At 37.0% G+C, this 22691-nt stretch overlaps 1 protein-coding gene across 1 annotated transcript in view; it reads right to left on the minus strand.

Moving 5' to 3' along the window:
* Positions 1-22691, minus strand: part of LOC107566081 (Down syndrome cell adhesion molecule-like protein 1 homolog) — a 160354-nt gene that overhangs the window by 116001 nt on the left and 21662 nt on the right. The window contains exons 2-3 of the mRNA XM_016251458.1: positions 20219-20539; positions 14652-14798 (exon numbers count right to left, since the gene is read on the minus strand). Of these exons, the coding sequence (XP_016106944.1) occupies positions 14652-14798; positions 20219-20539 (468 nt within the window). The remainder of the gene's footprint in view (positions 1-14651; positions 14799-20218; positions 20540-22691) is intronic.

The following is a 22691-nucleotide window of genomic DNA, read 5'->3' on the forward strand; positions in this document are numbered from 1 at the left end:
CTGGATGATTGGAGTGCCATTGAAATTCTCCTCTCGCACTGCACTCCTTCCTCTCCCAGCTTCCTATCTCTCTGTCGCTCCTTCTCTCTATCGCTTTCACACCATCTTTTCATGAATCTATCTATCTATCTATCTATCTATCTATCTATCTATCTATCTATCTATCTATCTATCTATCTATCTATCTATCTATCTATCTATCTATCTATCTGTCTGTCTGTCTGTCTGTATGTCTGTCTGTCTGTCTGTCTGTCTGTCTGTCTATCGGTCTATCGGTCTGTCTGCCTGTCAGTCAGTCAGTCAGTCATTCAGTCAGTCTGCCTGCCTATCTATCTATCTGTCTGTCTGTCTGTCTGTCTGTCTGTCTGTCTGTCTGTCTGTCTGTCTATCTATCTATCTATCTATCTATCTATCTATCTATCTATCTATCTATCTGTCTGTCTGTCTGTCTGTCTGTCTGTCTATCGGTCTATCGGTCTGTCTGTCTGCCTGTCAGTCATTCAGTCAGTCTGCCTGCCTATCTATCTGTCTGTCTGTCTGTCTGTCTGTCTGTCTGTCTGTCTGTCTGTCTATCTATCTATCTATCTATCTATCTATCTATCTATTCTCTCATCTATCTATCTATCTATCTATCTGTCTGTCTGTCTGTCTGTCTGTCTGTCTGTCTGTCTGTCTGTCTGTCTGTCATGTAGCATGTTTCAATTTTGGCTGAATCTCTCCCTCTTTCTCTTTCTCTCTCTTTCTCTCTGTGGGCAATGGGACGGCGGTGTCTCTTCTTAAACACGCGCTGATGCTTTGCACCTGCTCTCCCTGTAAAACATCCAAACACGGTTGTGAATTAACAAGCCCGGTCCTCCAACCCTCTGCTCAAACCAGCACTCTGTCTGTCTATCTATCTATCATGTAGCATGTTTCAATTTTGGCTGAATCTCTCCCTCTTTCTCTTTCTCTCTCTTTCTCTCTGTGGGCAATGGGACGGCGGTGTCTCTTCTTAAACACGCGCTGATGCTTTGCACCTGCTCTCCCTGTAAAACATCCAAACACGGTTGTGAATTAACAAGCCCGGTCCTCCAACCCTCTGCTCAAACCAGCACCACTGCCCCCGTAAACACACATCAATAAGTAAACGCCTCCATTTCCCTCATCTCCCCCCCACACACATACACTCACACAAAATACACACATGTTTCAATTTTGGCTGAATCTCTCCCTCTTTCTCTTTCTCTCTCTTTCTCTCTGTGGGCAATGGGACGGCGGTGTCTCTTCTTAAACACGCGGTGATGCTTTGCACCTGCTCTCCCTGTAAAACATCCAAACACGGTTGTGAATTAACAAGCCCGGTCCTCCAACCCTCTGCTCAAACCAGCACCACTGCCCCCGTAAACACACATCAATAAGTAAACGCCTCCATTTCCCTCATCTCCCCCCCACACACATACACTCACACAAAATACACACACACACAGCAGGTAGGATGCCTCTACAGCTTCTTCCCTTTAGCACCTTCTCTTTAATGGAGACACAGGGACCGGGATAAATAAATAAGGCACAGATAGGGCGTCTTTAATGGGTGGACATGCGGCCATCAGCCCTTCTTTCCCCAGAGGCAGTGGTGACACTGGGACTTAAAAGCACACACCTCTCTTTCTCTGTCCATCTGTCCGGCCCCACCACAGCTTTCATCACTCTTTCACTGTCTGCATAATTCAGCACCTGCCTCTCTTTCTGTCTTTTACTTTGTCCCTTCCTTCTTTATTTTTGTTGTGCCACTTTCTGAGGGAATATTGTCACTCATTCTCTAACCCTGAGACAGACAGACAGACAGACAGACAGAGAGAGAGAAAATGGTGTGGTTGTTTGAAGGAGCAGCTGGAGTGGAGGCACGCTCCACTAAAGAGAGCGCTGATTACTAACGCTCACAGAGCAGCTCTCCATCTTCACCTCTCTCTCCCTCTGTGTGTGTGTACTGTAGAGATTCTGGGGTCTGAATATGCAGATTGGTAGAAAATGGCTGTAGCTGGCAGACACAGAGGCCTGTGTGTGATCAGCTGAGTCTCATTGCAATTCATTGATCCATTATATATGTACATTTATAAGCAAATCCAGATGCACTTTCACACACATACATGTTTGCTGATCAAGTCTAGACCCTTTAGTTCATCTGATTTTTTTTTTAAGGGCATCCCCACAAAATGTATAAACATGTCATAAATCTTAAATGTGATTGTACATAAACAAAATGTAAACAACAACAACAGTAATAAAATAATAATAATAATAATAATAATAATAATAATACATTCTATATAAAACAGAAAATCAAAAATATAAATTTTTGTTGGGATGCAGCTCAAAAAATTGGACAAATTAATATAACTCTAAAATGATATTGTACACTCTAAAAAATCCTGGGTTGAGCATTTTGGGGGTTTTTTTGAGGGGAGGGGGGGGTCTTTTTTTAATGTTTGGGTAGTTTTGTGTTACCCAGCTCATGGGTCAAATGTAACAACCCAGTGTTTGGGTAGTTTTCGTGTTACTCAGATCCTGGGTCAGATGTAACCCAGCGGTTGAGTTATTTATCGCGGGGATTTTGCATCTTTTCTTCACGAGAGAGCAGTTCTAAGCGCCATCAAATTAATGCATTATTCGGTAAAATACAGGTTTGTGTACATTTTATTTTATCTATAACATTGTTACTGTGCTGTATATCGTTCAATTTTATGCAGAGCAACCTACAGGCACGCGGTGTGAATCACCTTTAACGAGTGTCGCGGTCCTTTCGCGTGATGGAAAAGCCTGATGCTTTGCATAAAATAAACGATTTTATTCATAAAGATACAGAATATAATACTTTGGATGTTAAAACATGTCCTCGGAGCTGTTTATTGTTTGTTTATTGGCAGGTTATGGAGTCACAGCATATTTCGGCTAGAGTGAAACGAAGGCTGTGGTCCGTAAGCAGTTCCCCGCCGAACACGACTCCAGCTCGGGCACAAGAACCAGAGCCGTTACGGTGGAAACAGAATAACAGAGACTGGTCGATTACACGTGAATTACTTCTGTTTAATGTTGAATTTTTCTTCTAATGTTTGTTAAACGAGGCAATATGTATAGCCTATCAAAAACGATATAAACAATGTTGAAAAATGATAAATAAAGGAAAATAAAGGAAGTTATCATGCAAATTCCAGTGGTTGTGTGGAGTATTTTAGAAAAGTTTAGAGAATTTAAGTTAATCTGTAAACATTATTTAATGTATGAAGTAAAAGATAAGCTAGTGATATAGTAAACATGAATAGACCCATTAGCTGGGTTAAATCAACCCATTATGCTGGGTTAAATAAACAATCCAATTTGCTGGGTAAATTTAACCCAAGATGGGTTCTGTCCTATATTTACCCAGCCCTTGGGTTAATAACAACCCAAATTGGGTTGTTTTTAACCCAGTGTTTTTTAGAGTGTAGATTAATGCATTCGTCCATCCGTCCATCCATCCATCCATCCATCCATCTATTTATCTATATTTGTATGTATGTATGTCTGTCTTTCCATCCATCCATCCATGTTTTATTAATTATGAATTATTCATTGTAAACAATTATTCATTGTTACAATTATTCATTGTAAACTCACTGATTAAGTTTAGACTTCTCAAATAAAATAAAATAAATAAATAAATAAATACTATTATTATTGTTGTTGTTGTATTTATTTGTTTATTTATTTATTCAATCAATATTATGTATTTGCTATAATTAATATAGAGTTCTCAAGTACAAAAAAGGTTTGAATTTCTACACTTTTGCCAAATAAATAAAATAAAAATACAAAAATAAAATAAAATGAATTGTAACCACCATACCACATGTGGTCAAACTACATATTTTATCTCAACACAAGTAAAAAGACTAGTGACATGGTACTATTACCATATGTATATACCAGATTAAGTTTAGACTTCTCAAATAAAATAAAATAAATAAATAAATAAATACTATTATTGTTGTTGTTGTATTTATTTGTTTATTTATTTATTCAATCAATATTATGTATTTGCTATAATTAATATAGAGTTCTCAAGTACAAAAAAGGTTTGAATTTCTACACTTTTGCCAAATAAATAAAATAAAAATACAAAAATAAAATAAAATGAATTGTAACCACCATACCACATGTGGTCAAACTACATATTTTATCTCAACACAAGTAAAAAGACTAGTAACATGGTACTATTACCATATTTATATACCATGAATATGCATGAAACTCAAGATAATTCAAAGAACACCCCGATATCGGCATGATAAAATATAATACTACCACAATGCCATGCCCAAAAATCAACTGTAATACTATGAAACTTTTTTGTTAGTGCAAGCCCTACACAAAGTGACAAAAAGGCCAAACAAATCAGTGTATATTTTGAACAGCGACAAAATAAATATGACTGGAGAAATGCACTGTAGGACAGAAATGTCCAGTAGAATCAGTGTGGTATAATTCCTCTTCAGCGAGTGAGTCCCCACTGGAGTTCAGTCCCCTCTTCCCTCATCAGTCACATGCTCCTTCAGCACCTCCAAATAAAAACCCATACACTCCATTCACTGCTTAGACTATTGATTTATTTTTCAGGCCCACATTAGAGGACAATTTGTATAAAGCTATTCCATAATGCATGAGTGTGTGTGTGTGTGTGTGTGTTACTGAAACTTGTGACGTGTGAGGGGCATGTTAGGAGACATGGTACTATTACCATATGTATATACCATGAATATGCATGAAACTCAAGATAATTCAAAGAACACCCCGATATCGGCATGATAAAATATAATACTACCACAATGCCATGCCCAAAAATCAACTGTAATACTATGAAACTTTTTTGTTAGTGCAAGCCCTACACAAAGAGACAAAAAGGCCAAACAAATCAGTGTATATTTTGAACAGCGACAAAATAAATATGACGGAGAAATGCACTGTAGGACAGAAATGTCCAGTTGAATCAGTGTGGTATAATTCCTCTTCAGCGAGTGAGTCCCCACTGGAGTTCAGTCCCCTCTTCCCTCATCAGTCACATGCTCCTTCAGCACCTCCAAATAAAAACCCATACACTCCATTCACTGCTTAGACTATTGATTTATTTTTCAGGCCCACATTAGAGGACAATTTGTATAAAGCTATTCCATAATGCATGAGTGTGTGTGTGTGTGTGTGTGTTACTGAAACTTGTGACGTGTGAGGGGCATGTTAGGACATGACCAACTTCTCTCTCACACACAAATACACATTACAATGTACAGCCACACACTGAAACACTTTTTGAACAGCGACAAAATAAATATGACGGAGAAATGCACTGTAGGACAGAAATGTCCAGTTGAATCAGTGTGGTATAATTCCTCTTCAGCGAGTGAGTCCCCACTGGAGTTCAGTCCCCTCTTCCCTCATCCGTCACATGCTCCTTCAGCACCTCCAAATAAAAACCCATACACTCCATTCACTGCTTAGACTATTGATTTATTTTTCAGGCCCACATTAGAGGACAATTTGTATAAAGCTTTTCCATAATGCATGAGTGTGTGTGTGTGTGTGTGTGTTACTGAAACTTGTGACGTGTGAGGGGCATGTTAGGACATGACCAACTTCTCTCTCACACACAAATACACATTACAATGTACAGCCACACACTGAAACACTAGCATACACGCACATGAGGTGACGATTGATCATTAACGGGTTCCTCTGGAACAGTGTGACCACAAGTTACCATCAACAGCTGACAGGTCTAACTTTTAAATAGAGCTTAAACTTTTCTATACAATGAAACTGAATGGGGACTCGAGCTGTCAAGCTGTGGACAGTGCTATAAAAGCATTCCATATGAGCTTCAGAAGACTTTTGAAATAGTGCATGAGTCATATGGATCATTTTAATGGTAGTTTTATATAATTTTTGAGCTCATCAGCCACATTCTCTATTCACTTTTATTGAATGGGTAAAGAACAGCATGAACATTCGGCTACAAATATTCTTTTAAGGTCTACAATCAATCAATCAATCAATCAATCAATCAATCAATCAATCAATCAATCAATCATTTGGAAGAATAAGGGTATGTAAATGAGAACATCTTTTTTATTGGACAAAATAAGTATGCTTGGGTGAGATATAATGTTATTGGTAACAAAAACTAAAATGATGGATCTGTTATCTGTTTTATGTTAGCTAGTTGCCAAGGTAACATTTCTTATTTTGATCTTTAGTCAAGTTAAACTACTACTATTAAAAAAAAAAAAAAAAAAAACTAAAACTTTATTAAATGTGTGTATATAATAAGAATAAAAAATAAGAAAACTGATGTATAAAATAATAGTTAATTCAAATTATTAATATGCATTATAATAATATATAAATAATAATATAGTAACACTGGTGTAATATATTGCTGGTATCCACATACTTGTACAAACCTAGTTGCATCTTAACTTCTCTAACAGACACAGTTCACTTTCACTTGTTCAAAAATAACCTGAATACGGACCTTCTCACTTCCTCCTCTAAATCTGCTCTCTCATTCAGTGTTTTTTCTCTGACAAAATAAGTATGCTTGGGTGAGATATAATGTTATTGGTAACAAAAACTAAAATGATGGATCTGTTATCTGTTTTATGTTAGCTAGTTGCCAAGGTAACATTTCTTATTTTGATCTTTAGTCAAGTTAAACTACTACTATTACAAAAAAAAAAAAAAAAACTAAAACTTTATTAAATGTGTGTATATAATAAGAATAAAAAATAAGAAAACTGATGTATAAAATAATAGTTAATTCAAATTCTTAATATGCATTATAATAATATATAAATAATAATATAGTAACACTGGTGTAATATATTGCTGGTATCCACATACATGTACAAACCTAGAAGCATCTTAACTTCTCTAACAGACACAGTTCACTTTCGCTTGTTCAAAAATAACCTGAATACGGATCTACTCACTTCCTCCTCTAAATCTGCTCTCTCATTCAGTGTTTTTTCTCTGAGCTTTCTCTGCAGAAGTGTTTGGTTCAGGGAAGTCTGTCCAGGTTGGAGTTTATGCCCCTCTCAGCAGGAAATCTGTCAGACTTTTGCAATGTGTTTGTGGCATGCGCATGACTGGACTGTATATGTGTGTGGCGCCGTGGTGGTACGCTAATAAAAAATAAAAAAAAAATCACACTGCGATGCATCCTCACACCTTCCTCATTCCGACCGTCGTTTCATACTCGTTGCCATGGAGATAAGATAAAACTCACACTGTTTTGGGCTTACAGAAGAGGAGGAGAACGATCTGAACAAAACTGCCTGATGAAAACTCATGCACACACAAACACACACTGGTGCATACATTTCACACTATTCCAGACAAACTGACACCAATGGCAAAAAGGAACACTTTAAGCCAATAGTTCAACCAAAAATTATCTTTACTCACCCTCATGTTGTCCCAAACCCATATTTTCTTTCTTCCCCAAGGAACACAAAAAAAGTGATTTTTTTGAAAAATCTCCAGGCTACTCTATTTTAATATTTAATGAATGTGAATAGTGGAAAAAAATGACAAAAAGCACCATATAAGTAGTTCATACAACAGTCATATACAATCTCCCAAGTATTCAGAAGCCATATAAACTTTCGAGAAGAAAAAATGAAAATACTATCATCATTTACTTACCCTGATGTTGTTCTGAACCCATTAGTCATTCGTTCATCTTCAAAACACAAATTATAATATATTTAATGAAACCTGAGGGATTGCTGTCCTTCCATTGAAAGTCCACACAACCAAAACTTTGATGCTTCAAAATGTACAGAAAAGATCGTAAACGTAATCCATACAAAATAAGCAGTTTAATCCAAGTATTATGGGTTTAGAACAGCATGAGGGTAACTGATGATAGAATTCTAAACTGTTATTCACTTAAAATCTTGACACAGAGTATTGTAGTATGTGCTGATTGAGTTACAAAAGATACATTTTCAAGTTCAAATCACTGATTCAATGATACAGTCAGATTATCAGTGACTAACAACCCAAAATCCAGTCTGTTTTGTCACAAAAATCTATTGTAGGACTTCAGAAGACTTGGAATATAGCATAAACGTATTACTTTTATGATGTTTTTGAGCCTTGCAGACCCATTCCTCAATTACTTTATTTATATAGAAACTTGGACATTAAAATATTCATCTTTTCTTTTATTCACCAGATTAGTCATTCTCTCTTAGTTTGTGTATATGTATCCAAGTGCTACAGTCTTGGACTTATCAGGTAGTCAAATATTGACACATGAGAGAGCAGCAGCACTTTCTGTCACTCATAGAGTTTAATAGTGTATGCATGACAATGTAGTGTAAATGTGCAAAATATCTATTGCTGGAATACACCAGTGAGGTTATATTAAAAGGACAAAAGGACAACTGAAAGTGAAGAGCTTGACTATTAAAGATCAGCAATGTGTCTTTTACTGGATTGTAAAGGAAAAGTATATTGAGTGGGATCACACTGCTAACAATGTACCGGGAAGGAAGTGAGCATGGACTTCATTTTAGTGCTATAAGATATTTTATCAGTAAAAAATGAGAGATTTTTGCCCATTACTCCAGTTTTGCTTGGTTTTCCTTGAAGTGTCAGGCTGATGTAGAACTACAGCCACACACATCCACGCTCACACTCACAAACTGCACCACTATTTGAGATTTACTGCAAACAAGATGCAGTTTTTCCTCGCCCTTCATATAAATAGTCCTATCAGCATAATGATTCCACATCGCACATGCTGACGTGCTTATTTCTTTATTTCTTTTCCATTTCAGATCAATAATTTAGCATCCCTCCATCCTTTTTGCATTTCATTAAATTCACACAGGGAATTGCCTGGATGTTATGAGCCTCATCCCAGCGTCATCAATGGGAAATAGCAAAATGGCTGAATGACACTTTCAAAAGGGCTGAATTGAAAGGAGACCCCAAGATCAACCGCACATTACTGTATCTGATGGTTTGTCTACTGTAATCAAGCTATGCTTTTGAGCTCACAATTCGAGAAAATGTATCCAGATGCTACTTAAAGAAATAGTTTGCCCAGAAAAGATGTTTCTTCATCAGAATAGATTTGGAGAAATTTTGCATTATACCAATGGATCCTCTGCAGTGAATGGGTGCCGTCAGAATGAGAGTCCAAACAGCTGATAAAAACATCACAATAATTCACAAGTAATTGACACCACTCCAGTCCAACAATTAATGTCCTGTGAAGGGAAAAGTGTGTGTTCTGGCCTAAATACAGGCCATAATCCATAATAACACTTCCTATAGTGAAAACGTCTATCCCCTATTGTCCTCTCACATAAAAATACAATGGCATAGTGGTTTTGGACCATGTTTGCTTGTAAACAGTGTTTGATCTGTGCATATTTCTCTCCTGATTCAGGTGAGATGACTTTTTCACTGGAGAAGGCAATATTATGGGCAGTGATGTTTTTTTATCAGCTGTTTGGACTCTCATTCTGACGGCACCCATTCACTGCAGATGATCAATTGGTGAGCAAATGAAGTAGTGCTAAATTTCTCTAAATCTGTTCTGATGAAGAAGCAAACTCTTGGATGGCCTGAGCATTAAAAATAAATAAATAAATAAATAATTTGGGTGATCTCTTTCTTTAAAAAAGAATTATACAGACACTAGGCGTCCCCCCCCCCCCCCCCCCCCCCCCCCCCCCACACACACATCTATAAATGCCAGCTGTATTTTAGGGTCAAAAGCAAAGTGTGTAATTTCTGTGGCAGCTGCAGCTCAAAATGACATGTTGAACATTCAATTATAACACAAGAAAGAATTTCAACAATGAATTCACATCTAAGGTCAGGGTCTAGTAGTTACTCTATAATAATAATAATCTGATTTATTTAGGAACAATAGAAGTCAATGTTCCAAACTCAGATGGTGGTGAGGGAAATCTGTGTGTTGGCCTGGTGTAAGTTTTTATTTTTATTATTATTATAATTCCCTGCTATAACAAGAGTAGACTAATGACAGGCAGTGTAATTGAACCTGTAAATCCTGCTCTAACTCCTCACTGCTCTCTCTGATCCTCTTACACATCTTGCCATCTTAAACATGAGTCACAGAGCAGAAATCAGCTTACTGCTTCACACACATACACATACTCATTCCGGCCCTCCTACGCATACAAGTGAACCCTGCCGCTATTACACCATTAATAAAAAGTAACATCGTATTACCAGTTTCTCTTTCTTTTAGACATTTGCCATAGTAACATTGGTACTTTTAACTGAAAGCTCTCCAATAAAGCTCTAGTTCATCATCTGAACCCAATGGGGTTTGTGTCACACTCTTAAAAATAAAGATGCTTTAAAAGGTTCTTCACAGTGATGCCATAGAAGAACCATTTTTGGTTCCACAAAGAACCATTCAGTCAAAGGTTCTGTAAATAAAAATCTATTTCTTACCTTTTTGTAATCTGAAGAACCTTCTTTCGCCACAAAGAACCTTCTGTGAAACAGAAAGGTTCTTTATGGAACCATTTAGACAAAAAGGTTCTTCTATGGCATCGTGAAGCACAGGTTTAGGTTTCTCCGAATTTTATATCAGATAACATTTTTGCTGTTCAAATGTTCAGTGGTAAGATGTCTTATGCTCACCCATGGCTACATTAACTTGATCAAAAAATTGTATTTATGTTGTGAAATATTTTTTACAATTTAAAATAACTGTTTTCTTTTTTAAAATATTTTAAAAATGTAATTTATTCCTGTTATGGCGAAGCTGAATTTGTAGCATCATTACTCCAGTCTTCAGTGTCATGATCCTTCAGAAATCATTCTGATATGCTGATTTGTGATACATTTTTTTTTCAGGATTATTGACAAATACAAAGCTCAAAAATCAGAATTTATAGAAATATTTTGTAACAATGAAAAATACTTCACTGTCACTTTTGTTGAATAAAAGTATTTATTTCTTAACCACAAACGTTTGAACTGTAACATAATTATGATCAAATATGTATTAAAATTGGATGATTAAAATCTAATAAAAAATAAAAAAAAATGAATAATTTATTTATTTATTATTATGTAATAAATCAAACTATTATTATTATTATTATTATTATTCATTTAATTATTATAATTAATTTAAATCATACAAACTGAAATCTTCCCCTCCATCTAACTCTTGATGTTCAAGTTGTATAATGCTGTCATATGCATTCAGAAGATCCTAATATAGCGTGCACCTCATATATATAACTTTTATGATACTTTTTTTATCATTTTGAGCTTGACAACACTAGGCAACATTCACTTTCATTACATTGCAAAGAGAAACCTTTGAAGCAGCCTTCCTTTATTCCACAACATAACTAAAGTCTATTAAATTTATCAAGATAAACCAGAGGGTTAGCTTTGCTCACGTTGAAGCAGATCATTAGAATTGTGTAGCTCGATTGATGTGCTGGGTAATCTTTAAGCAAAGAGTGTCAGAGTCAGTTTGCTAGAGCTGGAAGTGTGACCTTCTGTTAATCCATTAAAGCGACTGGTTAATCAATTAAACTGGAAGTCACGGTCAGCCACAACAATGATACACAACAGATAGAGGAGAAAACAACAAAAGCGCTGGCCTGGAACACTCCGCCAAGGTGTACATCTACTACGGACATTTTCCCACAATCCCCCGTATCGTGTGGATGACCACTCACACGTCCGCATCCATGACAAGAGAGAGGGGAATCCGAGCATGTAATCAATCGATACTTGCTGGAAACCTCTGGACCCCTTATACTGATACACATTGACACAGCGAAAGCGGATCAATGAGCGCTCCAGTGTGAAGGGCAGGGAGATGCACACCTCCATTGAGAAAGATGAACTGAGCAAAGAGAGAAAGAGAGAGACTCTAGTCACTGATTCCATCTGACTTGGCCGGTGTAAGCAGCACCTATTGATTTTCCAATCAACTACAAGGCCAGGGTTCACACAAACGTACACACACACACACACACACACACACACACACACACACACACACACACACACACTCCCCCACTTGAGCTAGGAACTCCGCTACTCAAGAAAACACTCTTGGCAGAATCCTTTTGCTGCCTTTAGAGGGAATTTGATAAAGTGAAAAAGCATTTGTCCACTATCAGACTGGTTTGCAGACACACATATACAGGGTGGGAATTATTAGGGAGGTCTCAGCACTGCAGTTATATCTTGAGCCCCCTGAAAACAAGTTTTTTTTTGTTTGTTTGTTTTTTCAGGATTACAATAGTCTTTGGTGTCCTATACATTTTTTTATAAAAGGATTAGAGCAGTGTTATTATTGTTAATTAAACGTCAAATAAAAACTATTAAAACATATGTTCTGTAATTGAAATAAAGCAGAAATTATATATAAATATTAGGTGAAAGCATACATTTAGAATACTTAAATGACAATTAGAAATGTTGCCTTGGTAACTAAATAAATAAAGTATTATAATTATTAAAACTGAAATAAATAACTAAATAAATATACACACACACACACACACACACACATATATATATATATTAAACAAAATTTGTAAAAAATTACAAGCACATAACAAAATCAGTAAAATTATGTTGTGTTGCAGTTATTTCGACCTGGAGAGGATTTCTTTTTCACAAAAATGCTAGTTAATGTTGCACTAATGCATTGCACTAAAAACTTGCTCACATACAGTATAACTTAACAACTGCTTATAAATTTCATGTTATTCTATATTATTACCAAATATTGGATTCAATCTAGCAACTGGGTTCCTTTCCATTATAATGGGTTTTTAGATCAATGATGCCTACGATCAATCAGCTCCAAAATGAAATACAAAAATCTGCGCTAATTGAAAGAAAACAAGTTGACAAAAAGATTGAATCCAAGATTTGGTAATAATATAGCATAATGTTATATTCACATGCAATTTTTAAAAGGCTGCACATTTTTTACTGTGATCACCAAATTAATTAAATGATTTTCAGCACAAATAAAATCAAAACAAAAACTGATAATATCAAAATAAAAGCTCATTTAAAATATGAATACATATTATAATAGTACATAAATTATACAAAAATAACATTAAATTATAGGCACAAATCCTAACAATAAACCGTAATAGAACATAAAACATGGCATGAAAAATAGCCAGGTTTTAAGTTACAATAAGATCACATTTTTATACAAAATGTGTTTATCAATAACTACAAACCAACATTTGGTCCCAATCTAGTTAGATGTAGTGAGTCATAGATTAATTTAGCCTGAATTTGCAACCATATTAGTCATTCTCAGACAAACCTCCCAGGACATTACCCCCATGAAAATCTTTGTGTAATGTTGTACGCATACCGTGTTAGATACTATTGAGACTGAGTGAGAATCATCCATTCTGACGGTACAGAGCATTACGTGTCTTGATTCAGTTCCATTTTGTTGAATTGTCCTATTTTTCGGTTTCCACTCCATCCAGGCAAAATGGGAGATATTAAAAAAGGCCAAAATGAATTAGGACTGATTAATAGAGAGTTCTTTAAGACCATATTGAGAACATTAGAGTAAAGGTCATTGCAGGCTGGGTCCGAAAATTTCGTCCGAAATTTTCGCACCTTAAAAAATAAATACGACCTCACATTATGTCAGTCACGTTTACACACTGCCTCCGAAATTTTTCGCATCCATTGCAGGCATTTTGAGAGGTGTTTTGACAGTTCAGAGCCACCGTACCAGCGAACGCTAAAATCCAGAATGGCGATTGTCAAGTTCATCCGTTTCACACAAAGGACCGTAAAGATCCCTTGCACACTGAGTTCACAGAAATTGGTGGTCTTCTTGTTAATAGACTCTCCGTCCTCTCTATATCGCAGTATTGGATGGACCCAATATTTCCTCTCTTTTTCTCTTTTTAAGAGGCGAGAAGACAATAAAACCATCCTCACTGCTTGAAGAATCCATTTAGTGCTGTTTTGCGAATTTTTCGCAACTGATTAATTAATACGTATCGGACTCAGTGTGCAAGGTTTCTGTGCATGATGAATTTTTAGTATTTCGAATACGAAAAAATGCATAGGAAAATTTTGGACTCAGTGTGCAGAGACCTTAAGAATAAAAGACAGGGGCTTTTGTTTCCATTTTGACACCTCAGTTGAATGTTCAATAAAAAAAATTTAAAAACACAAATGAAAAATTTAATTGTAAAGTCCAAAATCAATTTTGGAGATTGAGCCTAATTCATTATGCAGTCAGTAAGAGGGTCACCAATCTTTCAGCCATTAAACTATACACAAAAAAATATATATTTATAACCATATATTGTCCAGAATGTTCACGCATGCCTAAGTTTGCTGACCCGATCCTATTTAGACTCCCAAATAACACCCATCGTTTTCCACACTTTGAAACCAGAATGACCTTCCCACCCTTTGAATGACAGAGCAAATAAACTGCAAACTGCAGTTGCAACAAGGCTTCCTTTACAGATTTAGGAACTTAAAATGTATGAAAACATAACAGATTTCAAATCTGTGGTTATTTTAACAGCCCATCCATGCAAGGTATTTCTTACCTGGGACGATGGAGACAGTGTCCTTCTCCCAGGACACCACACTGACGTACTCCTGCACAGCAGAGGGGATGAGGCACTTGAAGACGGCCACGTTGCCCCGCATGGACCTTTGGTCCGCCACACGAACTGTGTAAGGTTCCCTGAACACTGTTCATGATGAGGCAGAAGAAAAACAGAGGTTGGAATTTATTTATTACTTATTAAATAATTATATTCAATTTTGTATAATTGTAAATTTATATTTTATATTTTTACAGACTTGTTCAAAAAGAAAATAATCCTCTAATCAAGCATGCAATTGAGATATCCTTTTCTGGTTATTTAATTTCATTAAATTTTATTTTCGTCTAATGCAATATCACCAATAATATTAATGGCAGACCCAAGAGTAATACATTTTAAATAATCATAATAATAATAACTAGTGCTGTCAAACGATTAATCGCGATTAATCACATCCAAAATAAAAGTTTTTGTTTGCATGCTATATCTGTGTGTACTGTGTATATTTATTATGTATATATAAATACACACCCATGCATGTAAATATTTAAGAAAAGTATGTTACGTTTACATATTAAATATATTTATATATAATATAAATGACATGAATATAAATATATACATGTAAATATTTTCAAAATATATACATAATAAATATACACAGTACAAACACGTATGCTATGTAAACAAAAACTTTTATTTTGGATGTGATTAATCGCGATTAATCGTTTTACAGCACTAATAATAACACTAAAGTCAATTGTTTACATGTATGGTTTTTATTTTCGTCAAGAGGTGTTCAAGAGTTCAAGAAGTGGCCTTTTTATAAATCACCCTGGCAATGCATGCAGACGGCGGCGAGTGGACGACACTGCACAACCTCTGGAGCTGTCAGAAACATTTGCCCCTACTAAAGGGACCCTCTCTGCAACTGACAACCAGAACCCGGACGAAAAAATCAATAGACGAGAAGAACACACAAAGCAAGCAGGGTACAAAGATGTTATTTACGGGTGAAGAGATCGGCCTACGGTAAAGGGTCGACAGGGGAGCGCGAGCAGATTAAAGGAGGCGCTGAATTTCATTTTAATTTCAGGGACTCAATTTGCTTTGTGTCTTTCATCAACATCTATTTACTTACGGATTTTAATTTCTCCCTCGTATCTTTGGGGAAGTAACGCAAGACGCAGAGCAAGGGCATCTCATTCACGAACATGACGCCGCAAATTTGATCACACAGTCGGGGGATTTTTTTCAGAGAACTCTGTGGGTATTGCAATTGGATTCGCGGCCAATTCAACCATGCAGCTTTTTCAACCCATCAAAAAAGAGACCGATCATAAGAATTCATGAAATGTGGCAATCACCCACAACCGCGCTCTGAGGCCACCCCCTCCTGTCTCGCTTTCACTCGCTACCTCTATTTCTATATATAATTAACGCCTGGCTTGCAGGTGAATTTCCTTGGTCATTAATAACGGTTTCTGCCAGGTGCCAGTGTCACCCACAGCGAGGCGAATCAGTGTCCTTGTCTGATAGTTAAGTCATGAATCGTTGAGCCCAGTCATTATATTTCTCTTTCTTTCTTTCTTTCTTTCTTTCTTTCTTTCTTTCTTTCTTTCTTTCTTTCTTTCTTTCTTTCTTTCTTTCTTTCTCAATATTTAATTGGCCTGTGAAAATATGTAAATGAAAGATGATTGAGTAAGTTAAAACAGGCTGTGTATATTTGCTCACTGTTAACTAACCAGCTTCTTACCGATGCAGATGAGATTTGAATCAATATAACAAATCAATAGAACTCCCTATTACACTCAGGACTCCATAGTCTACAAATAATCATTTATTCAGTCATTGATTGACTGCGAGTCTCTGGCTTTATTGAATTTCTAAAGATAAACTAACTCAAAGCAGCCCTCTATTAGCTAGTTTTATTTTCACCTCAACTCGGATTGCGCTACACCTGGTTGTGGAATGTTGTTTTACTGCGGTCGAAGGAGCATAAACAAGCCAAAGCATCTCTGAGGCTTCAATAATGCATGCGTAAAATTCACAGATGAATTTGCAGACAACAATAGCAGATAGCATTTTTTATGGACAAATGACTCTCCGTCTTCATGTGCGGAATCATTAGAATGTTACTGATGCCTGACTATACTCATCGGTTGCTTGGAAACGGACTGACACACGGGCTGGTGCTCTCTTTCTCCTTTTGCGCACACTAGGAGGACGGAGTCCTGTATCACTATCGTTTAAATAATTAACTTGAGAGAAACCAAATACCGTATTTACTTATTCATCACGTATAAAAAAGGGGAAAAGATCCAAATTGAATAAGAATGAGGTGGTGAAAGGTGCTCATTAATGTAATGGTGAAAAAAAATGAACATGACCTTTCAGGAGGCAGGGAGCCAAAGAAACAAAGGGCTGAAAGAAAGGAAGAGCGAGCCTGTGTCACAGTGCACCTGCCACACTCATCGCACGAGGTCTGTGTTTAACCCTGGAGCTGACTTTAGACAAACTCAATACAGGATGTACGACACTCTCCATTAAACATGCTACTGTGTATTTAGGATTATAGAAGTGATATAGTTAATATAGCATGGCTTCTGCTAAGCAAATTTCTGCATTTAACTCGTCTTTAACCTCCTGTCAATTACCTGCTTCCCACTATACTCAGCCAAAGGATAGATATAAAGACAGTGAGACAGACAGACAGACAGACAGGTATGTAGGTAGATGGATGGATGGATGCATGGATGCATGGATGGATAGATGGATAGATGGATAGATAGATAGACAGACAGACAGACAGACAGACAGACAGACAGACAGACAGACAGACAGACAGACAGAGAGACAGACAGATAGATAGATAGATAGATAGATAGATAGATAGATAGATAGATAGATAGATAGATAGATAGAGACGGATGGATGGATAGCCTGCCTATAGTATACAGGAAAACGGGGACACAAACAACTGACATGCTAAAAGTTTAGACACTGTAAAAGGCTAAATGAAAAAATGAACAGTGAGTGCAAGGAGAAACACACAAACACTCATATGAAGCCCTCATAGGGAGATTTTCATAAATGTAGAGCTATCCACACAGGTGCCCGTGCTATTATTGGCACAGGATCAGCATGCAGGAGAGTGGGTGAGAAAAGAGGAGGAGGGAGAGAAAGAGAGACAGAGACATGCATGGGGGGGATGGTGTCATACAGTGAGCTGTCAGCTGTCATCATTCTCCAGTGCCACCTGAGACATTCAGCGCCACACCCTGCCCCTCCCTTCACCGTACCCATGGTAACCCCTCAGTGCCAGAATCTGATTGGCTGGTGAGGGAGCCCCAGTGTTGGGTTCCTCAGGGCTCTGTGTGGGTTGCTAGGTCCACTAGCAGTTTTGCTGCATCTCAGCACTTAATTGATTAATTAGTGTAATTATTTGAGGCGAAAGTCACCCCCGTCTTGTCGCCGGTTGGTAGGTAATTCATTCCATCCTCTGAGACTTTAATGTTAATGCGGGTAAGGTGGAAAAAGTAGCATGGGCCGAACACGCCTGGTTACATTTGAAGAATCGTTCAAGCTGACGTTATTTATGAAGGTGTGAGCTCAATGGGGTTATTTCTGGGAAATTCAGAGTAGGTGAATGCGTACGTGTGTGTGCGTGTGTGTGAGATGGGAACTCTAGCTTAGAGGACAGATGGAGACTGGGAGACAGGAGGGACACTGGCACTGCACAGGCTGGCATAAGAGTGAGTGTGTGAGTGTAGGGAGGTGTATGGATATCCCTCGCTGTTGCTGGGCGGCCAGCCCCACTCACGAGCGGTGACCTTGGCACCGAGTGGGAGGGTCAGTCAGCCAACTGTCTGTAGCGCCGTGTGCCCGTCTGTGCGCTGCTTTTTAAAGCAGCCAGGTCAACATGCCGGCCACTGGGACATCCATTTGGCACTTACATTCTTATTTAGGTTAGCAATATGGCGGCTGCTACTTCTGCTGTTACTGCAGATGTTAAGTTAAGAACTCATGTTCCACCTGTAACGTCACGCGCCCCCCTCTGCCACAGCGCCTGCATTGACTATGCTCTTTTCTCAGAGCATTATGGTCTGTAAAGAGATGTTGATGAAAACTAAAGCCATTGCAGTCTTTCAGGGTACAAGTGTGCAGGGTCACACTTTATTTTAAGGTCAAATTCTCGCTATTAATAAACCATTAACTATGACTTTTGCTTCAGTAAACTACTAATCTTCTGCTCATTAATAGTTAGTAAGGTAGTCGTATAGTTGAGGTATTGGATAGGATTAGGGATGTAGAATATGGTCATGCAGAATATGTGCTTTATAAGTACTTATAAACAGCCAATATGTTATTGATAGGCATGCTAATAAGCAACTAGTTCATAGTAATAACTGGTCCCCAAACTAAAGTTTTACCGTGCACAGATTGTAGTAAGGATATGCACAGGCTCAAAAAATTCAGCGCCAATAAAAGGGCTGTAAATAAAAATGTATAAGGGCCTGCTATGTAACACACATCAAACTGTAAGAGAGATAATCAGACCATCACAGATATAAGTGTTGAGAATGATCCTACAGAAAAACTAAGCACATAAATCCATTTGACACATGGAATTTTCTTATTTTTAAACTTCCAAACTATGAGGACCACTGAAATATAATGAATGAAATCATGACATGGTTTCACCTTTTCACTGGGAAATGTAGATTTTATATAAAAGTACAAAAAAAGTTAAAACTTTACTACACTGTAAAAAATAACTTTATTTTAATATTTTTTAAATAGTAATAGTTGATAGAAAAAGTTGTGTTGCTTAATATTTCCATGATTTTTTTTCCGGAATTCTTCAATGAAAAAAAATAAGAAAATATAATTTATTTGAAATACAAACCTTTTCTGACATTACAAATGTCTTTACTGTCACTTATGACAGTAAAAGTATCAATATAAAAGTATTAATTTATTTTATATTATTAATATATTAATATAAAAGTATTATTTTAACTTGATAGTGTATATACTAAAACTGAATACAAAAAGGTAGTGTATACAGATATATTTATTTATATTTATATTCATATTTATTAAGAAAATGTTTCTGTCCACCAGCTATTGACAGAATTAAGGTGTTATATATAATGACTAACCAAGTTTTGCTTACACTATAGATTGGGGACAAATTCTCACTAGTTACTAACTATTAACAACAACTTTTGCCTCAATAAACTTCTAATTTGCTGCTTATTAATAGTTAGTAAGGTAGATATTAAGTTTAAGTCTAAAATATGGTCTTACAGAATAAGGCATTAATATGTACTTGATAAGTACTAATGCACAGTCAATATGCTATTAATATGCATGCTAATAAGCAACTACTTAAGTTATAGTGAGAATCGGTCATGGCCTGTTCCTTGTGAGATCTGACTAAGAAACTTAGTGGTTGCCAACCCTGACCTTTACTCGCTGCACTACACCACCATATAAATAGATTGAATAGATGGATGGACAGACAGATGGATGGATGGATGGATGGGATCATGTCTCACCTGCTTTGACACGGATGCTAGGGCTGCGGATCTTGCCGGCCTGGTTCTCGGCAGTGCAGAAGTAGTCATTGTCGTGTATGAAGCTGTTGAAGGCAGAGGGAGAGAAGGGGTAGAGCTGCAGCGTGCCGTTTGCGTGAACGTGGCGGATGTGTGGCACGTCGTAGATGTCGTCGCCAGTGGCCAGGTACCAGCGGAGGACGGCATGGGGGGCGCCACCCGCAGGACAGGGCAGGGACACCCCCACTGAGCTGGAGAAGGTCACTCTCTGCAGGGAAGCATTCACAAAGTACAGCCGCGTCGAGACCACATCCTCGCTGTGCACTGGAAGAGAGACAACATGGTCAGTTGTGAAGTGACCAAAGAATTTTATTCTTCAAATCAACACCTGGACAGGTAAAGGGGCCAATGCATACTTGTACCTTTGAGTTACGGCACTTTGAAATCGTAAAAGAAGCACTGTGTGTCATTCTGGCAAACTTCCACCTCACATTCATGTCTGGTAAAGTGCAGGCCATGCTCTGATTGAATTATCCCAGAGAAGTTCCCACTGGGTCAGCACAACTAAATTCAAATTTAGAAATCAATCACTGGATTGGGAAGATGATGCAACCAGAAATTGTCCTTTATCTTATTATTTGTTTGTCGTTTACAGAGGCGGACAAAGTACTCAACTCCATTACTTAAGTGAAAGTACAGATACTGCTGGTCAAATATTACTCCATTACAAGTAAAAGTTGTAAGGACAGATTTTTACTTAAGTAAAAGTACAGAAGTACTTGCTTTTAAAAGTACTTAAGTACCAAAAGTAAATTTCCTTATTTATGTCAATGCACTGTTTTATTATTGTTGTATGTAATACTTGCAATACCTCTGAAGCAACTTACAATACATTACACCTACTGAATAGACTGACTAGCTTGTAGTATCTTTGGAATAATGAGCTTTTAGAATGTTAAAAACCTATGGGAATTTTTGTTTTTTAATTTATAATTATTTAACACCCCTACCCACCCCCACAAAAGCAGGATGGTAGTGATCTCACACAACTCTGGACACATCTATGTGTAACCATTCATCCACATTTGAACAGAGTGGACAGTGAAATTGCTGTAAATACAGACTGATAAGGAAGAAAATAAAAAATCAAACCTGCTTTAAAACCCAGCAACACAACTGTAGCTGTATAACTTTACAACAGCAACACCACTTTAACAAAAATGCAAAACAGCAAGACTTATTTGACATCAAAACAAACATTTTTAAAATGCTGTCTAATCACTCTAGTGGTACTTTGATGTCATACACAGAATGGTCTGCAGTGCTGTTTAAGTCAAACACCTTTTGTGTTTTATTAGTAGATGCACAACAGTTCTTATGTGGCTATATAGGTAATATTTTCACTTACACAATTTAGCGAAATCAGACAATATTGTGTCTAATATAAACCACAATATTAACTTATTATTATTGAATTGTTGTAAATAAATATCACATTTGGAACTGGTCAGTGCTCAAAAAATGCTGGGAAATCACTTTATGTAGCCCCATGAGTGATTACTGATAAACTGTCTGAAAAAAGAAAGTCACGTTTTAGAGAAGAAAAAAAAAATCACCCACTGACTTTCAAAGCTGCTAACGACTTTCTACTTCGAGGATCTTGATAGAAATGTAGTGGAGTGAAAAGTACAATATTTGTCTTTCAAATATTGTGAAGTTAAAGTCATAAGTTTCCAGAAAAAATAATACTCAGGTAAAGTACAGATACTCAAAAAGTGTACGTAAGTACAATACTCAAGTAAATGTACTTAGTTACTGTCCGCCTCTGGTCGTTTACCAAGTGCACAATCTATATGGGGAAGCTAGGTCAGCTTGTCACTACAGTAGCAAGTCACAACTGTTTCCTAAAGCTGCAGTTACTTTAACGCACGTCCGGCATTCGGAACAAGTTGGTTAGACATTTCTTATGTCAACGTTGCGACTGATGCTTAACTACGATAGTATGATGCATAGTTGGAGAAATTAACTACTGTAGCTAGTCACAAATGTTTTCCAAAGTTGCAGTTACTTTTTTCGCACATCCATTGTTCGGAGTTGATTCGACATATTTGATGTTGACGTCACAACAGATGCTTAGCTACAATAGTATGATGCATCACTGGAAAAATTAACTACTTTAGCTAGTCATAACTGTATCTCAATGCCACAGATATTTTGTCGCACGCCCATCATTCGGAAAAGTTGGTTCAACATATGTGTACTTTGTCGCATATCTGTAATTCGAACCACGTTGGTTCAACATATTTAATGTTGACATCACAACTGATGCGTGATTACCACAGTATGATGCAACATTGGAGAAATTAACTACTGTAGCTAGTCATAACTGCTTCCAAAAGCCGCAGTTATTTTGTCGCCCGTTCGTTGTTTGGAACAAGTTGGTTCATATTTGAACTTTATCACACATCTGTTGTTC

This window comes from Sinocyclocheilus grahami, unplaced genomic scaffold (genome assembly GCF_001515645.1).
Source record: "Sinocyclocheilus grahami isolate Dianchi unplaced genomic scaffold, SAMN03320097.WGS_v1.1 scaffold1045.1, whole genome shotgun sequence".
NCBI lineage: Eukaryota > Metazoa > Chordata > Actinopteri > Cypriniformes > Cyprinidae > Sinocyclocheilus > Sinocyclocheilus grahami.